General features: G+C 42.5%; 1 protein-coding gene across 10 annotated transcripts in view; it reads right to left on the reverse strand.

The window, feature by feature from the left end:
- Positions 1-202: 202 nt before the first annotated feature.
- LOC150089152 (teneurin-m-like) overlaps positions 203-22,904 on the reverse strand; it is a 936,894-nt gene continuing 914,192 nt past the window's right edge. For all 10 annotated transcript variants that reach the window (XM_090388112.1, XM_090388138.1, XM_090388082.1 and 7 more), the window contains 5 exons: positions 18,710-19,757; positions 17,298-17,566; positions 14,918-15,226; positions 10,797-12,399; positions 203-3,371 (listed from right to left, as the gene is read on the reverse strand). In XM_090388112.1, the coding sequence (XP_090244238.1) occupies positions 2,500-3,371; positions 10,797-12,399; positions 14,918-15,226; positions 17,298-17,566; positions 18,710-19,757 (4,101 nt within the window). In that variant the 3' untranslated portion in view covers positions 203-2,499. The remainder of the gene's footprint in view (positions 3,372-10,796; positions 12,400-14,917; positions 15,227-17,297; positions 17,567-18,709; positions 19,758-22,904) is intronic.

The following is a 22,904-nucleotide window of genomic DNA, read 5'->3' on the forward strand; positions in this document are numbered from 1 at the left end:
GGAAAATAATTCGCAGTGCAGATTTGGTAATTGCATGTGTGGAAATGGTCAAGGTGGTATAGGGGAAAGGTCTGTGGCTAGCCACACACACACCTGAGAGGTACGGGATTGGTCAGAGTTTTTTCAAACTGGTATTTATGTTGATTGATTGAATGTTGTGTGTGTGTGGAGAGAGCAATGAAGAGAAACCATTTTTGTCACAAACATTTTATTAACCTCGAATAACTTTAAGTACAAATTATTAGTGTTGATGATCCTCTGCAGTGAATGTGCAAGTGGACTCGCTCACACTAGACGTTTTTATCAATACAATACACATCGGCCAGGACTCCATTGGTATCCTCGACCTGTAACCCCTTGCTCTTAATGAGACGGGGTTGACAGTTCTGGCTCCCACGTAAGCAGGAACATTGTAATGAAACCCCAAGGGATATAACTGAAACTCTCGGCAGCTCGTAGCGCGGGAGGCAAGACTTCAAGTCGGCCTAGTTTTTTCCTTTTTTGGCACCTGGGTCTAAAATGAAGCGCTGAGGACAGAAAGGGAGCGTGGTTGGGCAGGACGATGAGGGACAGGAAGGAAGCGGAATATGACTGGCGTCGGAGGTCGGGTTGAAGAAGTGTGAAATACTAGTAAGGCACTTGCGAGGTGTGTCACGTGATAATCACAGGAACAGAGCGAAAAGCGGATATGAATTATGAAGCGGGAGGGGAGTACCGAAGAAGAAGACTAATGTAACCACAGAACGAAATGATAAACCGAGAAAGGGTTAAGCTGTTGAAAGATTGACTTTAATGTCTTCAGACTATTTTGTTGAAGCTGGTCCAGCAGCTCAAGGCAAAGCGAACGGCCCTTAAAGCTCGTTTGACAGGCCAGACGAGTAGCCATGTTTCAGTGTGACAACAGAAATTGAGGAACACTTCGAAACACACACGCACACACAGACATTTCTTCGGACCAGGCACCCGGATGTAGCGAAATAAATTCGGTGCCCTCTAAAATTCCACATTAATAAATAGGGGTTTTCTGAAGTTGGAGTCGAGTGCGGGTTTGTTTCTACGGATACGGAAGGCAACAGCAAATACCGAGACGATGCAAACAAATACTGCGGTTGTGTGTGAAGGCAACTCGGGGTCGGGTCTATGGGGTTGATGCAGTGGAACAGGCCACCGAAGGGCTTTGACTAGGGCACACTGCACGACGTGTTCTTGGGGTGTAACTGACATTCGGAGGGAAGAACGAATCGAAGAGACTTCGTTCCCTTGACTAGGGTGCTGGTGGAAAGAGGACTAGTATCTATAAGTAACCACTGGAAGGGAGACAGAAAATCCTTCGCTGATTTACCTTACCAGGTCTTCAACTAATATCGAGGGGACTCTAGCTTCGTTTTAACATTAATTCCCAAGTTGAACTAAAGTGACCTCTGGAGATAAGGCAGGCTGACACTTACTTACAATTACTTACCGCGGAAAGTGGAAGAGAAGCTCGCCTTTGTGGTTGCTAACTGTTGCTGGCCAAAGTCTTGCGAATAGTTGGGAGTGTTGTGGTGTGAAAACGGGGGGCCTGAATTCTATGAGAAACATACAAACCGAAGCTGATGAAGCGAGTTTAAAGCCAAGTCTACAAAATACGTGGTGCCCAAATGCTCCAGTGTTTCAGCCTGGTCATTTAGTGAGAAACCTGTTGCTAAAGATCACTGACAAAGATATATAACATACTCTTTGTTAACACAGCACACTCGCACGCATGCACACACACACACATACGTCATACAAACTGAGATTCATATATTATCAATTTTCCCCGCCATAATAGTCCAATTGATTGTGCAAATTTCTTGTATTACAGTCTCGATGAGTGTATTTCACCAACTGTTTCTCGCCGCTTACTTGAAAGCTATCATGTACAAGTGGCGACACCTACACACACACATTGGAGGTTGTACACGCCCTTCGAGGCATTGGTAGCCAAGAGACCACTTTCGGCTCCACTAATCATCAGATTCTAACACACACATATCCTGGTTGCCGATCTTTCCACAGTTCCTAGTGCACTCGACGTCTTCACTACAACACAGTGGATGGGAAGTCTGTCTTAACGTCCCTCGAAAGTCTCAGGCCTGAACGGATGTACAGTCTTTTGTGTAGAAAGCAGCGCCACCTTTATGGACCCAACATGGGTCGTGAGAGTATTGTCAGGCAAATGCTGGAGGAAAAAGCGAGTGTTCTGTGGCGACACGAAAGGCATTTTTCCGCTAACATTTCTGAGGAGGAAGTGAGTCTTCCAATGAGTTGCAGAGTGAAGAGCACGCGTGAGCATTCACGCACACTCACCAGTCACACGCAGAGAATCAAAATAATGTCCTCTTTAATGATACACATTATTTTACTCAGGTCCTCTGCTGTCGATTGCGAAAAAATTCCCAGTCTCGTGGCGAGAATGAAAATTTATAAAGTATATTCGGTGTTTGCTGGTAGAGGGCGCTGACGTCAACCATCGTGTTACTTCGGTCTTCTGGGCCTGTTTCTCCGTTTCCGAGCGCTGTCTTTCCTGAAGATGATATTCGTGGGGTCATCAGCCAGCTGAGGGTATTTGTCAATGTCGTAGATGTCCGTTCCGTGATATTTCGCCACCATTCCCGAGGAAAGAAGATCCTCTCGCTCGGTCTTGGTCCAGTCGTAGGATCCCTTATGCCCACTGTGCACCAGCTCCAACTCCTGCTGCCACGCTTCTTCCACCGCCCTTCTGCGGGCGTGCCGTATGAGGCGACTGTATTCATCCTCCAGCGTGGTTCCGTACCGAATATTCAGAATGACACTGGGACTCTGAACTCGGAGGTCTACCTGTCCCGCACCTCCTCCGTCGCTGGTGTCGACGTTGTGCATGGTAACGTTGAACATCGTTCCTAGCCTCTGCAGCTGGTCCCAGCTCTTCTGCGCCTTCGAACCGTCTTCTTGCACGAAGAAGAACGAGTCCTGTCCATGGAGGGAGAAATGGAGGTCCACCATGTAAGTGTCGTTGAACACACCGGTCACAACGTCTCTGAGCGTCGAAGCCGCATCGCTGACGGCGTTCACCACCGCCCTGCTGTTGCTGCGGGAAATAAGGATCCCGTCGCCGAGCACTGACTGGATGGTGCCAATCCTAGCGTTGATGCTGCGGAGAAAGTTATTTTCCACTTTTACTTGGGTCCGAGGGACGGTGGAGAATCGATGGAACTCGGCTCCCACCACTCCTCCTGTGCAGCTGAGGCCGGAAATAACGGGAAGGCTTTCGAGGAGGTTGGTCACTTTCTCCTTGTCGGCTGATGGACGTGAAGACAGGAGCACCTTGTCCATGTCGAATCCGAGGACTGCAAACCAGTCCTTAAGCTCTGTAAAGAAAAAGAAAAGACCAGTGAGTTGATATCGATTTTCTGCACACACAAAGATATAAAATTCCACAGAGGCTAAAGAATACAATATAACAGTTCTGGGCTGGACATAATTAATTTCCTTTCTTGAACAATTAATTGCATACTTGATTTCTTTTTATTTCATTTTAAATTTCATTTTTTACAAAACCGAATTTTAAACAGGATTTTCAGATGCCCTATAAAGTTCTCTCACTTATATGGCTTGTTTGTAGTTGAATACCATGCATACAAGTACTTTACAAAACTGTAGAAACGCAGGTGATCAATGGAGAGCTGGTACGCGCCTGTTTAGTGTTGTCTAATGTAAGTTAATATTAATGGTCAGTTGACTTAAATTCTTGGTCGCCGTCTTTTCGTGTCACATGCGAGTCTCGGTTTCCTCCCACGTCGAAAAGAATTACTGCGGTCGGTGCTGTTATTTTCCAGGTTCACGTTTGGCAGCAGCGATTAAACTCCTTAACTAATGGGAGAGGATGACTGAAGGGACACTAAGAAAACTCTAACGCCGTCCACAATGATGAAGCCGGCCATACGACTCCAGATGTTACTCCCGAAACAGGGGATTAATTATTGGTCCGGTCTCAGAGTTTCTTATGGCAACTAATTTTCTGACTTCGTTCATCCTCCGAGATTATTAAACTGTGTCAATTATGAACTTTACGTCCTTCGCTGATTTAAGGAGATTCCGTTATTAGCCCACCACACGCTGCCTGTATTCACAAGGTCTTTCTTTCCCCTTTGCAGAACAAGCTGTCGGCCCAGTCTTTGGGCCTAAAGTGCTTACATGAAAATGATTCCGGGTTGGTGGCTATTTACGAAGCCATCGGGGGTAATGGCTTGAAAGGGGGGGGACACGTCGTGATTAGCCTTCCTTCCTTCCTGAAAACGTGTTTCAGTAATAATCGCTGCCCCGTGTAGATACAAGTCCTGTTGGCCAATCCAAAGATACTCCTCTCCTTCGGACACTAACCCCTCCACCTCTGTGGGCTCCAAGAAGTTTCCTTAGCGCAGAGGTTCCCGAACATTTATACCTGGGGTCTCCCTTAAAATATTTCATTTAAAGTCCTCAGTCCTAGAGAAGTGTAAACAAACAGATTTGACGAATACTTAATGTCTTCAGTCCCAAAGATTGAAATGAAATAAGCTTCGTACCTGGATTATTGGTGTGGTTTGTTCATAATTCGTTAAAAAAGTGCTTCACCAAAAATCCAAGTGCTAACACCCAGGAGTGCGCCCCCCACTATGGGAACTTGCGTGTTTGTGGTAAATCCTACCTTGTACTAAATTATTTGACCAAAAGAAATGCAGCTTAGAATATTTATTGGAGGGACTGACACTTTTCTTGGGCCCTTTTCATTTTAGAGCGAATTAAAATAATGTTGCAGATTTTAAAAGCGAATGAAGCTGTGTGCAAATATTCATTTACCTGTACTAAAAGGAGATCGATAGTTTCTGTTTATTATAACCATTTAAAAGTGCAATAATTAATTTTGAATTATATCGTAGAAACAAATAAGATATCGAAATAAAAAACCTTATACTTTATGAAATGATAAGAAAATGTGAAAATTTATTAAGATTCCAAGTGAATATTTTAAAACTAATTTAAGTCACTCGGAAATGCTATAAATGGTTCTAATTTAATGTCTTATCAAAGATTAGAAAAGTCGTCAGTGTTCGCTCGTGATTTTTCCTATAAGGGACATTTATAGGGTTTGTATAAGAATTACTAAAGTCACATTACACAAGTCGATACAAGATTCTCCAAAATATGGTTACATGACACCAGTACGGCGTAGGATCCCCTACAACGGCTAAACAGGCCTGACAGCGGTGAACCACGTTCAATATAAGGGTATCTACAAGATTTTGTGACAACAAATCCCGTTCTTTCTCCATTGCAGACCTTACTTCACCAAGTGATCGAGGAATTGGCTGTCGGCGTGCAATGCAACGCCCAAACGTGTTACATCGAATTTAAGAGTGGTGATTGTGCTCGCCTCGGCAGTCGTTGAATATCTTGTTTCAGAATGTTCCTTCATCATTTGAACTCGATGTGCAGTGGCATTGTGGTGCATAAAAAGAAAATCTGGGCAAACTGTACCCCTAAAAAGTCGCACATAGGGTTCGAGGATCTGCTTTCGGTACCCCTATCAAAAATATGAGTAGGGGTACGAACGTTGATCACTATTGGTGTCCTCCTGTGGCGTCCCACAGGAGGACACCAACTCCACTGTAAGTGTCCCTTTCTCTGTTTTTAAAGGGATGGTACCATATTTCTCGTTCTCTTCAGATGAAATAAAGTCCAGAATCTGTTTGTAGGTTAAAACGAAGCAACAGAACTGGACTACATTTGTCAGGGCTCCAAGTCACATGTCCATGGCACCAGTTTCGACGGTCTCTGCGGTGGTTTGGGATTAATGGGATACAAACTGCCGGCTTCCTTGTGTAGAGTCCACTTGAATTTAGCATTCTTAATACAGTCCGGTTGGAAACGTTTTCACCTATGGAAGTAGCAACCTTAAGAGACAGTTGATGAGAGGACATCGACTGTCTCTTAAGAGGATTCCGTCTTGCTGTTAGAGCCAGATAGTGGTCTGTTCTGGTTGACGTAGCCCTCGGGCGAGCCACCTTCCCCTGCGATTGTCGGCTTCAATTCGTCCAATGGCCTGCCATATCAAAGAATCATCTAAACGACGATGACCTGCCATCCTGAACTGGAGACGCGCGGCTATCCCACTGAGCAAGCCATTAATCGAGAATGAAGTGATGTGATCGCAACCCGTGTTTTTATAGGCATGAATAATTTGCATAATGTGTGGCTCTGTAAGCTGGGAGATCGATTTATATTGGATATTCGGAATTTGCATGTTGGGATGCCGATTATATTCGCTTTCGGCGTCACTGTTCATAATAAAATATTCACTAAAAACATTTTGTCGTGTAGTGTATTAATATACGCAATATGTAATTTCTGAAACATCTGTCCCTTTCCCTTTTTGGCAGAGAGAGAGAGAGAGAGAGAGAGAGAGAGAGAGAGAGAGAGAGAGAGAGAGAGAGAGAGAGAGAGAGAGAGAGAGAGCGCGTACTAGTAATATGATGCTATTAATTTTATATTTACATCTGCAAAAAGTTTAACCTTTAAGAAAATTTCCTTAAATAAATAATCTTTTTTAAATGTACCACAAGTGATAAAATAATTATGATGTTTATCATTTGTTCATCGTTTGTTTAGGGGGCCAACATTAAGAAAGTACTCGGTAAGAATGCGATAAGAATGATAAACATCTTTTTTGGAAGTTAAATGAACACTATTATGTATTTCGCTTGCGTTCTTCAACTGGAATCCATTAATAATTAATTGTTGATCGAACGAATTCTCTTTCTCGATGATTCCCGTTTATTAACATTCGAACGGGATTTCGCTGCTGCATGTTGCTTAAGGGCTGAAGACTAGGTTTTGAGGTGAGGCAGAAAGGCTTGCAGCCGTGACGTGGATCAGGTGGAGAAAATGAAAGAATAAAATGAACTAAATGACTTCAAACATGGATCATTGGTGCAATTCCATACATTGGAATTTAAAGCTTCTCACTGTTCGAGGTGGAAAGCATGGTTAATGTTTATGGTTGGCCATTGCGAACTACTAATATTAACCATGGGGTGTATTTTGACGGCACGAGCTCTTTGTGGTCATTGGGCAGCACAGCTGACCCAAAGTTGACAAAGAATTACCTAAGAGGTCCGGAAAAGTATATGACTAGTCGTCAGTGCTCAGAGAGTTGCGTTAACAAGGATTCCATGGTTGAGTCATTGCTCAATGAACTTTAATCACGAATTAGATGCACAGCTATGAGTGCAGTGGGAGGAACTAATCTCGATATTGTTTTCATGAAGTAGCAGAAATTGCTTGTCGTGCGAAACACGATGGCAGAAGTCTGATGGTTTGGTTCTGCTTTTTTTAGTGTGGTGTCGAGCCGATGGTTTCTGTGAGTGATATCTAGTAGGAGTGATGCTATAACATTCTGGATAGCGTGGTTTTTTTCGTAGTTATCGGGTAGCAACTTGTGCCTTTCAAGAGGACAATCCCCTGCCACCAAACTCGGTTTGTGACGACTTGGATTGGTTATATTGGACTGGCCGACTCAGATCATCGATTTGATGCACAAAATAGAACAATACAGTAAGAAGTAGAACGGCATTCACGGAAGGTGTCTTGCCCAATTAGAAAGTTTTTATCTTGGAGGAATCGAGAAATAATTCCTTAGATATGCCAAAAATTGGGGAAAGGTGTTCTATAAGGCGTCTGTTGTGCTAAGGCCATAGGAAGCTTGTAATGTATTATCGTTGAAAAGAATCCATGGCTTAGTGTACAACCTGTTTCTATATGCGTTGATGGTTAATGTATCATATCCTCTGTTGTCCTAATTTTCGAATGACTGATGTACATTCCTCTTTGCCGACCGGGCTAGCCAGATGGGTAAAATGCCTGCCTGGCAACCCAAAGGTAAGTGTGTGTTGTTGTCATACGGCACCAGAGGTTCCCCCCATCTCCGCGTTGCTTTCATTGTGGTGGTGGTGAACCAGTTCACTGGGAAATGCCAGAGATTTAAAAGTGTGTGGGAATTGTTCAAGTGTAGTAGTCTGTACCGTTGTTCATCTGGTCATTTAGCAGTTGGACCCCTATTGAGGCCCAACGTTGTCCCGCTTACGTCCCGTGGAGGCAGACCAGGAACTCAGTACCTGTAGATTCACTCTGGCAGGTCCTGCCGCTTAATATCCTGGGATTTCGGCGGCTTGGACCTTAAATAATAATAATAATAAAATAAATAAAATAAATAAAATATATAAAAAAAAAATAAAATAAAAAATCTGCGCTATCGTAGGGGAGTAATATCGCTTTGGTTGGCTAGGCCGAGTTTTGGGCGTAAAGTAATTTTATCATATTAAGTTTTTGACGTGTGGGGCTTTTGCTATGATGAAGGTAGAGGGAGGGAAGACCGGAGATTGGGGGGAAGACAGAAATATGGGGCCAATAGAGTAGATAGCCCCAGTTTTCAGTGGGGCATGCCTATGCCCCACCAGAGTAGAAGTTTGGGGGTGGAGGAGAGGGAACATAAAACGTCCCCTCCCCCAAAGGAAGTGGGAATAATAAATAGGTGAAGAGGACTCGGGTGCCCTCTTCAGATTGCCATCAGGCCGTTTGCAGCTGTGCTGCGTTCTGTTCTGCTTTGTCACACATGGGGCGAGCCCCGTCCTTGCTTTTTCTTTTCCATGTGATCAGCGCTCTTCTTGTCCAAGTACTGGTCCCCTGCGGGTTTCAGTTTTCTGTCACATTTGGCGGCGATTTTTGTCAATTTCTGTGTACGTTGCTGTAGATAGCTATTAGTGTTTTTCTCCTGGTGAATAGGTCTTGCGCATACTAGGAGAGCGACCTATATTCATTCTCCAGTCCTTTTGGGAGATATCTCAACCTTGTTATTAGTAACCCTCTGAGGTCTTCATAGCGTTGACAATCATAGACTATGTGGCTCCAGCTTTCACTTTCCCTACATATGCAGTTGGCGGTCCTCAACGAGTCCGAAGCCAAGCAGCTTTTCGTTGTAGGGTCCGTGTCCGGTTAATAGTGTTGTCATATGGAACCAAAGGTCGCGGGTTTGAATCCCGCCTCGGGCTTGGATGAGGGTAAAATGGAAAAACTTTGGGAGGTGCATTATGGCCACAGAAGCCGATGCACCAACAACTAACAAAAAAAGAAAAAAAAATACATTCATCTTGTTCTATTCCTGTCCTCTTTTATAGCATATACTCCTAACTGTGATCATTTTTGGCCGTTCATGTAGGTATATTTTAAATGAAATTTGAAAATTTAGATTTAAGAAGACGGCAAAAGAGTTAAGCTCATATTCGATATATCAACACTCCGGCAGGTATCCCCCATATGTGCAGTGAACATGGGGCAACAGTACTGAAGAGACCCTGAGATATAAGGGAATATATTGGAAGTCCATGTTTATCTTTTACCCTCGGCTACACTGTGAGGATTTCGTCAAACCACTCTAAGATGCTGGGTGTTTTCTCGAAGCTCCCTTGTTTTCTTTTCCTCTAGGACATCAAGGCAGTAAATTAGCACCACAGGGGAAGAGATTGCTCAACCAGAATTGAGTTGCAGCTTGGTGCGCACAATGCGGTAAACAATCTTTTGGTTCGAATAAACAAAGCCTTGTTTCCACCTACTCCATACCAAGCAGGGCCCGGACAAACAATCTGTTAAAGCATTGGATACCCAGGGTAAAATCTTCAACCATAATCTGTGTTTGTGAAAGGTGGTTGCATATTTATTGGTTAACGAGTCAAACAGAATGTTGATGTCACAAGAACGGTAAGAATGGCTGTTCCTGCTGGGTGACGTCAGTGAAGAGATTCCACACACGGCATGCTGGTTCTTGGTTTGGGAGATCACATTGGCAATAGAAGACAAACACGTTAAAATGTATATCTTTCAGAAAAATGTTTGATCAACCTGAGAAGGTTATTTACTATGCAGAAGTTAATAAATCCCATATGCTATTATTGCATTTTAATTTTCTCTCATTTCTGAGCAAAGTATCGATGCTACTCAAAAACTAAAGTCATAATCGGAATCAGCGTAAATTCATAAAGGAGCCTTAAGAAATGCAGATAAACAGAACCTTTTTGAAAACATGTTGCGTGATCCCATTGGTAGAAATACAAAGATCATTTAAATTCCAAGGTGTAAAAGACGTATTGCAAAATAAATCCGTTCTTAAGCTGCTTAATTTTCCTTTGCACTATCAAGCAGTTAATGATGAACGCTGTCCTCATTCTAAGGTTTAAATTTTTTATTGAATGACAAATTTCTTTCTGATCAAAAGTAACTGCGCTGTTATTCGCTTTTAAATGTGCACGATTACTTCGTGTCTGTCTTTTTGCAACATCCCGGCCTTCTCTCCCAGGCCAAATTTAAATATCCTTTTAGCTAAATGAACTACGCGAATGTTCAATTGCATTTCCCAATGGTCAGTATCTACCCTTATACGCATCTTGGCGACGTCAGTCTCTTCTTGGGCTGCTCATACCGTCTTAGCATTCCTGGCAGACAGCGTCTCTCTGGATCATCCTCAAGGTCAAGGCTATCTCGGTATTGATGGGATGCGTACGTTTGGGAAATGCGGTTGTGTGAGTTGGAGAGGTATTCGTATCGTGTGGCAATCTGCCGTTACGCGCAACTGTATGGAGGTGTGGTCCACGTTCATTCGCAAGCAGCTGTGGAAGGATCTGCCGAAACAGAGGTGGGTGGTGCAATAAACTGATGAAGTTAGACGCTACCTTAAAGTAAAATGAGAAGCTCTTCAAACGACTTACCTGTTAAGTGGCTGTCTTGTAAGGGCATCACGTTAATAGGATCGTTGTCATGGAAACGGTAGAGATGCAGTCTGTAAGGCGTCTTTAAAAGGCGAGGGACGTCTTCCCAGTTGGGAGTCAACCACTGCGCCCCTAACGGATCGTACACCCGTCCTCGTATGTGCACCAGTTGGGTGAGAGGATCGCGGATGCCCCCGCCGAAGTCTATGGGCAGGTAGAAGTCCGGGTACGTGTCGGTGGTCACTTTCCCGAAAGGAGCGTGGTGGATCTCTTTGATGACGCTGCCTTCGGAGTTGAACACCCCCACCGGAGTTCCCAGCTGATCACAGGCCACGTAGTACTTGACACCCCCCTGCTGGAGGTACATGAGGTGTCCGCTGCTGTCGTACACAAAAATAAAGGTCACACTGTCCTGAGGGTAATGGAGGTGTGTGAGGCGGTTGCTGTGCAGGGGATCCGTGTAGAAGAACTGCGTGATGTTGCCTCTGTGGTCCTTCCTGGCGATCATTCTGTTCAGGGCGTCGTAGTAGTAGTGAACCTCGTACTGGTGCAACTCGAAGGCGTGGATGAGTAGACCCTCTGCGTTGAACTTGAACTTTTCCTCGCCTCTTTGAATGACGAACCCTCGCGCGTCCACAACGTACAATTCCACATCGCCGTATCCGATGAGGCGATCTCCGCTGTCGTATCGAAGCGACACTTGATGCTGGTCCTCCCAGATGCCTTTCATGTTTCCGTTGATGTCGTAAATGAAGCGCCAGACCTGCGGCCCGTTGACCTCCTCGATGAAGCCGTCCAGGGTGTAGGTGAAGTTGGTGACCTTCGGGGCGCCATCTCTTCCTGTCTTCATGAGCGACTGCTTCACCCTGCTGCGGTTGTCGTAATGAAGATTGAGAGAGAAGATCTCCTTGTTCCACAGGGTCACCGCCAGCACGGTAATTCTGCCGTACGGGTCAAGTCCGATGGTCTTCGAGTACTGCCGCATCTCGTCCTGAATGAAGATGCTGTTAATTTTCGGTCGGTGGAAGACGAATTGCTTCGCCTGTTCCAGCAGCCCAGTCTCGGTGTTGTACTTGAACTTAATCTCGTCACTGCCCTTCCCGTTGATTTCCACTTCGACAGTGGTCAGTCTGCCGTCATATTGGTACTTGAACTTCGCTCCGTCCATGCCGCTGCGGCTGTTAAATCGATGTCTTTCTTCTTTCAGCAGCGACCCGTGGTATCGGTAGTCCACTCGGAACTCCAGGCTCGGCACTGTCTTCGAAATTATCTTCACCAGCGACCGCTGCTCGTAGTAATGAATGTCGGTCCTTTCGTCTCCGCACAGGGAGGTGGTGAGACGTCCGTCGTCGTTGTATATGTACGTAACACGACCCTTATTCTTGGGTAAGAGTTTGGCTAAAAGCTGACCTTTGTCGCTGAAGTGAAGCACGAACGGATACTTGACCCCCGGAGACAGGTAAAGGAGCTTGTAGAAGCCCAAAGACACCTGGGTGGCGATCTCGTGTTTATGGCCGTTTGGAGTGATGACTGCTTGGAGGCTGCCGACGGTGTCGTACTGCAGGAGGTAGCGACTTCCGCTGGGCAGGATTATCTCCGTGGGCTGAAAGAGAGAAAGAAAAAGCAAAGATTAGCTGCGCACTGTTGAAAAACATCACGTTCTGTGGAATTTGTCATCATTGATGCGGTAATTAATTCTTGCTAATAATCTTATCGTTCAGTTAACAGAATAATTACTTCACCATAAGAAAATAGGTTTTTGCGGTTAATTCCAACCTTTTTCTGAACCAACCAGAATCCGATTAGTGGCATAATGTTTGGGTGGGGGGGGGCGCCTCCAGTGGTTTCCCACATCTGCGCCGCTCACTCTGTGTGTTGATGCAGTACCCTGTAAAAGCCAGAGTTGTGTGTTGTTTGTGAAGTGTAGTGCTGGGTTTTGTTGTACGTCTGGTGGGTCACCACGTTGCCCGCCACTAACCTCTGGGAGGTAGCCAGGCAATCTCAAATCTTTGGTGGCAGGTTCTGCCGCCTAATTGCCTTAGCATTCAGGAGAGGAGCTTAAAAAAAAACAAAAAAAAAAAAAAAAAAAAAACGTGTAGGTAGAGTGAGAGGGAAAGGTAGAAGTATGGGGATGGAAGGGAAGGCATCCCCAAGAAGCAATGGAGACAGGACTCCATCAGGTGAAAGGAGCGAAGGGGATGGGGGAAAAAGGTCCATGCAAGGGTACACGGACAGGTCGCCATGTGGCTATTTTGGCTCAACCAGCAATTGGCAGTCAGGGCGATGCTAGCTGAGTCCAGCTGAAGTCATGTCCGGTGAGAGTCAACTCAGGTAAATCCATCATCAATTTGCCTTGTAGCCGAAGGGGGTATGTTGCCTCTCCGTCTGTATTCCTCAAAGCTATGAGACGTTATGTCATGAAAGGTCATAAGTTTTCTAGTCCGAGTAGTCTAAGTCAGTATCCGTGTCCAATTTGGTGGTAGTGTCCAGGATAGTCATTGGGTATGTGACCAATTTTGTTCCTGTTTTTTTGAAGAAACCCGTGTTGGTCTGTGGGACATTCAGTTTGTGGACACGTGGTCCAGTTACAGCTTTAAATGGTTGATTGTGGTTTATCGTGGGGGGGGGCCTCTTTCATTGGGGGAAGGAGACTCTTTGGAAATAATCGTCCTGGAATGCCATGTTTTTTCCATTGTTTACAGTAGTTGGATGGTGCAGAATCCGATTATTAATTAACGTTTTATAAAAATGTTCAGCCTGAGCTCGACATTAAAGATTTATCTATTATACGGGAGGGAATTCATAAAACGCGCCACCGCAATAAATTTTCATCTTTATTTCAATTATGGTTACAAATATAATTATAACAGAGGCTACACGAGTGTAAACACAAATTATTTGAACAGTTATGAAAATTTCTGATTCAACACTGACTTTTAATTCTTCCAATTCTGAACGTTGGTTATACGTTACCACCTCTTGTGGGAACTCCAAAGATCCGTTGGTGGTGGACTTTCATTTACGAACACGGACTGTGCCTGGGAACTGGCTTTTATTTTTCTGTCTTCGCGCGTAATTACGTAAATTTTAATTGCTCGTTGTCTACTTGCACGCTTCCTGAGAAGTGGGTGGGTACACCCAGTCTCGTGGGGCGATTCGGGTAGGAACTATCCCTGGATGCGAGCTTTGCGTACACGAGACATTTTTACGGTCCAATCCAATCAGGTCAGCTGCGTTCATTCACGGACTCTGCGTATGTTGGGAAGCGTTTTGTATTGCTGATACGGAAGGTGATTAAAAGGGCGTCTGATGCAAAATTTAGAAAGAAATTCTGAGAAGCTTGAAAATATCGATTGGGTTTGATTGATCGTAGTCAAATAGCTTTCCTGCAGTATAATGAACAAAGTTTAGTAAACTTCGGTATCGAGATGCTTAATCTGGTTGCCTAATAGACACCCGGCGTTGGAATTAATAAAGGCACGGACTTAATCCGCTCTTAGAAAATGATGAATAAGCAATGAAGTCTGTTAAATAACTTTGCCCATTAACATATGCTGGGCGAATTAAAAAAGAAGCGCCACACTGTGTGTACTTTATGTGGTATTAAAGAAATTTAAGATTCATGACCGCGTCATGGGATAGATGGCTGCTTGCAGAATGCTCGCCAGGTAAAACTAGACTGCACTCGGGTGGAACAACACCTATTATTTAGATTGTATCTGGACAGAACTCGTCGGAACTTCAACATTTAAGATATAATTAGCCATGACGAAGAATTTTCTGATTATATCATTTTAGCTGGAAGAAGATCTGACTGAATCTTTATGTTGAATCTTAAACTACTTGTTCAATTAGCATTTTAAGGATTTTTAAACTTAACCATTAAATGTACAAAAGACTATTCTTATTCAAGGTGGTATTAATGGTAGTTTTTAAAAGCGCACTGAAGACCAAGCCACACAGATACTGAGGCTAGGACTAACTCCAGTAACTTATCGAACTAAGCTCTTCGAAATCGTTCTAATAACCCTCCACAGAGTAAAATACAAGTAATGTCCCGATCCAAAAAATAATGTTGTTTTCAGTTGCTAAAAAACTTTAAGTTCGTTAAACGTACTCACCAGACTTACAGGCCCTTCTTCATACTTGTACATGATTCCGCTGTTGTCGGAGTACCTGACTTCCGCCAGTCGCCCCTGAATGTCAAAAGCATATTTTTCAGAGAGGTGGCCGCGTTCCCAGCGTGCTAATCTTCCGAATCGATCATACTCCAGACGAACGCCGGTGATGTTTTGGTTGAGTTGCCACTGCATGGGATGGCCAAGAGTGTCGTAGTGCACTGTTACTAAGGGGATCTGATTCTTGTCGTATACCACTTCGCTGAACTGTTCTCTGTCGAATTCTACGGCTAGCAGTATTTCTCCATTTACCTGAGGATTGAAAGTATATCAGCATTGCACAGGATTTACGACGTGCACCAGTCACAGTTTATATAGTAACACAGCTTAATATAATATTAGTTTAATTATAAATTATTATAATTATTGCTAAAGATCTTATTTACACATAACCTCAAGTAGAAAAGATATCTAAAAAAACATTTTGAAATTAAAAAAAGACAGTAAATCAATTGTAAGTGGGTATTTAGTTTTTTACCATGTTATGCACATCAGATCTAAACTATTTTATCAAAACTATGAGGAATATTGCTCTGGAAAGAACAACTTTGATAACCACAAAGATTAGGCTGTGATTGAATTTATGAGCGGTTGTCGTTAAAAGGGCAAGTGAATTCTAAGAGGGTGCAACTGAGTTTCTCACATAATTCACATTTGGAAGAATAGAGTAAACTCCTTCGGTTTAATAAAGTGGACATCAATTAGACACCCATCCTTAGATGACCGAAGTTCACAATTTTTTAACAATCACCAACCAGAAATATCAGAAGAACAAATTGATTTTAACTAATTCGCTCCAAAACAAAGCCACAGTGACAATGGATGCGATTCCAACCTCTGGATTAAAGAATATCTTTTAATTTACTAGCAAAGAGCTCGCTCACATCTGACTTTTCACCAATCTCAATTAAACCTTCCCTTTTAAAATGCTTTAAAAATGTATTTTCTAGGATGATAATTGAGAGATTTTTGGTTATAGGCCCGATCATTCCCATTATGCGATGAAGAGATCCACCACTAGCTATCTTCGCACTGTTAGGCAAAAACGTCCTGCATGCCTGGAACTCAAAGAGAATTTACACGTTGTATTCCTTCGCTCGTGGTTAGTTTTTGACTCCGTCAAAATTGAATCTCTGCCCTTTTGGAGAAGTTTTGTGGTTTCTTGGGAAATTCCTTGGAAGGAACATGCTATCATAGAAATTTCTATTCTTCGAGGCTCAAAATCAATACCAACTAACCAGTCGATGTTGGAAACCTTCAAGAAAGCCTGCTTAGCCTTCTTCGTGGCAGTCTTTGTACCTCTCATGGATGCTGTTTCTGTTCATCAGGCCTCTGCGGATGACACAATAAGCTACATGTTGCGTAAGATCCAGAAGAACCCGAAATATTGACGCCTTACACCCAAATCTTGATAGTATACCAATTTGTTTGTGCTCACTGTCACTCAAGCTATCTTATCACGTATTCTTTTCAAACGGATTGGGTGATGCGGCGATCAGCCAGGCAAGGATTTAACACTTCTTAAAACCTTGCCTGGCTGAATATTTCCTGGTCCCCTGCAAATCGGTAAAATTTCTGGGAGTTTTTTTGGTGCAGCATTTTCTGCCCATTGTGAGGAGGGCGGCGGTTTTAACCACTGTGCTATCCACGAGTGAAGAATTACGAACAATCCATCTAGACCAAGCCAATGGCCTTTAAGCTGTGGACAGCAGGGTTAAACTCACGTTCTTGTTGGGCACTTTGTGCTTATCGCTGACCACAAGAGAATTAATGCACTCTAAAAGTAGCAATAGAAGGAAACCAAATGGGCGTATTTGTAATGAGTAATAACAATGCTGCATAGCCTGTTATATTTTGTGCATACTTTAATTTTTTTTAAAGTTTATTTTCACTGTAGGTATTTTTAAATACTTGTTAAGACGAAAGCACCGTCGGTGTTTTCAACAAGAAGTAAATTTTCAAGAAATATTTCCAAAATTGGATTTTTTTTCAGAATATTCGCATGTATTCCTTCTGTTCACAAATTTAATGATGATAACGCTTTTTTTTACATATCTTTACAAAAGGAAGTATAAAGTAATGAACACAATGGGACGTTGTATTAAGAGAGAGAAAGAAACACGGATTAGACGGTTGTCATGTGCACAAGACAGGAAATCAATTTGTTTTAGCGATTTAAAAAATATAAAAATGACTCTCATTAACAGCCATTAATTCTACCGACGAAGGTGGTAAAAAAACAGCAATCCTTCTTGTAATTAGAGACCGGATGGTGCGTACTGAGAGATGTTGTATCTGCTGACAAAAGCTAGTTTCGTCTTACCTTCATCTTTCTTCCCACTTGCGTGATCTGTCGGTTGCGACCTTTGCCCTCTCTTCGCAGGTAGTATTTCCACTCGAACCTCTGCAGGACATCCTCACTTAATGTTGTCTTCATTTTGGCAGGTACTGGGAAGGTCTCGGCTAGAACTGGACTCTGGTCCGACAAAACCGGGCTTGGAACTGTTTCCATTTCAATGGTGCTGGAATCCTCCAGGGTGATGATCAAGCTGCCATCTTGATACTGGGTGATTCTGTGCTCCGACAGTCCAGCTGGAAGGAAAAACAGAATGATCATAAAGAGAAGACTTCATAAAGATTTAAAGAATATTAAGTCGTTATCGGAGGGATGTTACTTTTTGAGTAGGAGCGAGGTAGATATGAAAGGGATTACTTTGAGCCGTTGAGTAGAAGCGACAAATTTAACCGAACATGTTTCCTTTAAACCTGCTCATACTGCTGTCCAGTTCTGCCAGGCTCTCCTGACTACAAATACTATTTTGAACCACCACAAAAGATAAATGTCTTTAAAAGAAGTAAAGCTATTTTTTTGCATTAAGAACATTAAAAATTGGTTCATTCTTGGTTGAATTCCAACTTTACTTTCGATGATCAGATTTCTGGCGCGAATTCTCATCCACGCGTGGAGGGGTCGCCTGACTTTCACTTACAGATTTAGTGTAGGCGATGGTCACGGGGAAGACAAAAGAGAAGAGAGAGATACTCGGGTAACTAAATTTAAGTATTTCTTCTTCTTCTGTTAATGTTTTTTTAAATTTAGTAAATAACTTCGCCAGTTTAAATTTTTTATTTAATAAATGACGAGCCCTATTTAGAATATCCTTCCGTACACCGATGTCCAAAACAGAATGGTACGTTTTTACGCGAAATTTGACATCCTGATGATAAACATCAAAATACAGTTTGAAGCTCCAGAATATAAGAAAAAGCAAGGCAGACTATAAAAGTGCGCACTACAACAGCATTTATAATATATCACTGCACAGCATCTAATTGAGGTTTTATCTTTTTGTAAAATGCATCGTACGAGCATAAGGTTCAGATCAGTGGATAGATACTGACAGGTGTGTGGAGAAGTGTCATACTTAGCTGGAGTTTTAACTTGCCAACAGGAAAGGGTAAATGCTCCCTTTATAAATGAGTAGTTTCAATCTTGAAAGTAATTCTCGATGTGCACTATTCTCGGGCGCTGACTTTTAACCTTTCTGATGCTTTACAATTGACAAATTTTATGCGGACCACCGTTAATTAACCTTTATATATTTTGATTTCATTAAAATAATAGGCATATTGACAAAGGAGGAGGCATGCTGGTTATAGAAATAAATGAAACTAGCCTTTTATTAAAAAAAATAGAATCAGTTTATTAGGGAGAGAGAGAAAATTAACATTCACCTGTTCTTGTTGTGACATCTGAACCCTTGATGAGAAGAGACACCGGATTCTTGTCGTCCCTGGTGACTGTCACTAGTGCCCCCTTGATGCTCAAGTTATACGACAGCTTGATGATTTGACCCGTTGGAGTGACAGCCTGCGTGAGACGTCCGTAAGCATCGTAGCTGTAGATGTAAGCCCTCCTCGAACTGTCTGTCTTGCTGCGGAGCAAGCCCGTGCTTCCCTGATACTCGAAGCTCGTCTTGAAGTTGTCCGGGGTGGTGAACCCTTGCAGCATTCGCATCCGGGACATCTCCAGCCGGCACTTCCCTCCTTGCGTGTTCTCGATGGTGTTCACCTGGTTGCTGTAGTCGCGCAGGATGTAGATTTTGTTTCCTGCTGTGTCCGTAACTGTACTCAGCTTCCCGAAGCTGGTGTTGACGTTGTACGAAAAGGTGTACACTGTTTTCCCCGTCAGGATGTTCTTGGTGGCCTGGTGCTGCCCGTGTCTATTGAACACGTACACTTCCTGGGTCTCGGGAGAGTGGATTTCGTACTCGTTGAACTCGTTCGGTGTAGGTAGCGAGGCGGTGACCGACCGCACTCTCAGGTTCCCTTGGTCGCAGATGTGCAGAAGACCGTCCGGGGTGACCGTGATGGACGAAATGGTATTGAGCTTGGAGGTCGCTGCGAGAAAGTGGTCTTCGTCGAAACATCGACAGTTCACGTCCAGGCAGCTGCACTTGGACTCTGCTCCGGAGAAGGTAGATATCCTGCCGTCACTTCCAATAACGCGTACCCTGTTGACAAGTTGAGAGTCGCTCTCTGCGATGTACAGGTCACCGTTTGGAGCAAACGCGATGCTCTGAGGGCTCTCCAGATACACCTCGGTGGCGAGGTCAATCTTCTCGTTTCCCACACTGTTCACGCTTGGACATTGCAGAGGCCGGCCTGCCACAACCTTTAACCTTCTGTCGGGAGTTAGTCGTAGTACCATGTGGTCATCCAGGATATGCAGCGACTCGTCTAGTGGGTTGATGGACAACTCAGTAGGCCATCGCAGGTTAACCTGAAAGATAGATGGAGAACAGTTGTCAAATGATAAGAAAGATGTAAAATGAGGTTGGAGCATTGAATGATGTGTGTGTGAGAAGTAATATTCGGGGGATGGGGGTGTTACAGTGTGGTGAAAGCATAGGCAGCCCTCTAAGGTAAGATTTGTTTATTCTGCAAATATGCTTGAAAGACTATTTTTGTGGGTTGCACTCATTAAACACCAAAAAGACCACGGTATTATTAAAATTTAATTTATTTACAGTGATCATGATTTTTAATGGACTTGTTTCATTTTTTCCCTTTCATTCGAAACATTGAAACCGTAGTGCGAATTTGCAGCACAAACAATTGTAAAAGATTTTTCCTTCACACAAGGATGCTAACGTTGGAACTGCACGGCTAATAATTATAGCGAAATTATTAGCATTCTATTTCTTCCTGGCTAATAACTGCTCTCACGATTCCATAGATGAAAAACACTGCAGTGTTCTTTATTTTCAGTGTGTTTTAAGCGCTTTTTTTTAAGAACTGCACTTTTAGCCCCGTTTATCTTTTTGTATAATCTTAAATTCTTTCTCCTTCAATAACGTTAAGAGAAACAAACATTTGCCATGCGAAAAAGGTACGACTGCAGGGGCAAAATCCATCTCTGGAGAGTTTAATTACAACGGAAGCGTATTTACATAAACTGCTCAAATAAAAAACACTTTCACTATCGGATGCTCAAAGTGTCTGTTTTTTTTATCTCCTACACTTCGAGAGAATTAAAGTGCGCCTTTTAAATAATATTTCATAAGTGAATAACTTCCTCTTTAGAAGGATTATCATCCAAATATAGTAGAAAACAGAGGAAAACTTTTCCAACTACAAATCATTATCCAGAAAAGATTTGGTACAATCATTATACTTCTACAAAGTAGACATTTTTACTTTACGCCAAGGTATGTCGGATTCTGTGATTGACTTGTCTGCGATATTTGCGATCCAACTGAATCGAATACCGCCCTGGAAGTTGGTATAAAGGTCAAAAATAAGATATTTGTCCGTATTTGATCATGTACTTGTATACCGGAAGTAAAAAACCCAGACTGCTGCTTATTAGATGCATTAGCATAATCCACTTATTGTCCTCACCATGTCTGTCCATCATGCAACAACTCGACTCTCAATGAACATGATTTTTATATTTGGGCCTTTTCAAAAGATTTGTTTAGCCATTACAAATTTCATTAAAATTGGACCAATTATTATATATTTTCTCGCTTCATAAAATAACGCAATTCTCAGTGGATGAATTTCCATCAAATTTCATGTTTGGGCCTTTTAGAAAGATTTGTCGGGTCTTTCCAAATTTCATTAAAATCAGACCAGTGGAGATTCAGAAATTTTGTTTTTCCGTTCGCCCCCCTCCGCATGTAATAACTGAACTCCTACTGGATGGATTTTCATAAAATTTTACATTTGAGCCTTCTGGAAAGGTTTGCAGAGTAAGTATCACTAAAATCGGACCAAAAGAAATCTGGCAATTGTAATTTATGTTTTCATACATATCACAGAAGCTATCCGTATATTAACTGATTAAATTCTGGTTAATTCGACTCCTGGTTGAAAATATTCGAATGATATACGATTGACTTTTATAGGTGCAACGCCCGAGGCCAACATCGTGAACAAACACTCAAGAACGGTTTTGATAATTCGCGATAGATAGTTAAAATACTTACACCCATTTAGTTTTCTTAAATAAAATTTTCTGATGGAAAAATTGCGTAACAGATCCTCATAACAGAAAGAATGCGGAATTATAAAACATTGGCTCAATTAAAAGTTTATCAATTATCTTAGCCACAGTTGGGGGGCTTTGAGATAGATCTTTAATTTTCTGATCATGTTAGGTTAGCAAATGTTCCACGGTGCTTTTCACTCAGTTGCAAATATGTAACAGCATTTCAATTTTGCGTTTTAAAATTTAAAACTTTAAAACGCAAAATATAAATACTGTTACACATTTTGCGTTTTAAATTTTTTATGAAAATTCACTCCAAACACGAGAGGTATTAGTATCTATAATACTTAGTACAGCGTATGGGCTGAAGGTTGAGAAGATAAAAGAAGATACTTGTTGATATTAGACTTTAATTTCTGTAGATTATCATTTTCAGGAAATACGTACGAAGGAAAGTTGTTCCAGAAAACGGAAGTTGAATGAGGAAGAAGAAAAGTTGATTCTGTGAGTTTGAAGTTGGACTGTAAAAGGGTGTTCACTGGTATTCGGACTGTTTTGAAAGAGAGAGAGCGGGAATTATAGAAGCCAATTCAGAAGAACGGTGCCCATGGAAGTATCTGTAGAAAAGGCATGCAGCAGAAACTGTACGTCTATGAGACAGAGAATGGAAGAGACTGTTAGAAATGAATCCTTAATTAACCTGTCTTCTTTTGGATAGAATCTAAAAGCGCTTTTGGGGGCATCGCTTTAGATGTGGGAACAATATTCCATGGTAAGCCGGATTTCAGATTTGTAAAGAGTGAACAGCTCTCCATTGGTTTTCTCCAAAGAGAAAACCAATTTTTTTAGATGCAGAGAAAGCACTATTTGTGGTCTGCTTATGCCGAGAGAGATTAGAAATGAGGGTAATCCCTAATAGAGATATAATTGTTTTTGCCTAGAAGTGAGAGTGTCATCGAAGATAAGCGTAGGGCAGAAGAATCCTTTTTGCGAGATATAGGACAGGACTGAGTTTTAGAAGGATTGAAATAAGCTAATTCTCTTTGCCCCACTGGAGAATTCCTTCGAGAACAGAATTCAAGGAATTGGCAGTAGATATTCGAGAAGTTGAAGCTGTTTGTGCAGGGAAAGGTTTCTCAGACTGGAAGGTGGAATGCAATGTCCTATCCTCAACAAAACTGTCAATGAAAAAAGATCATTAATATACAAGAGGAAAAGAGTGGGATAAAGAATTGAATCTTGGGCAACACCAGCATTAGTGGAGAAGTTAGAAGACAGAAAGCCACCCGCAATTTATGACCTACCGCATTTACCACCTATCAGTTTTCTTTCTGACCGCAATGGGTGGTAAATGATAAAAAGTTGCAGCCAATAGTTTTGGAAAGAGATCAGAATGCTCGACTACCATTTGGACAAGAAGGAAGTGTTCTACTC

This window comes from Mastigoproctus giganteus, chromosome 2 (genome assembly GCF_048544385.1).
Source record: "Mastigoproctus giganteus isolate SK-2022 chromosome 2, ASM4854438v1, whole genome shotgun sequence".
Taxonomy (NCBI): domain Eukaryota; kingdom Metazoa; phylum Arthropoda; class Arachnida; order Uropygi; family Thelyphonidae; genus Mastigoproctus; species Mastigoproctus giganteus.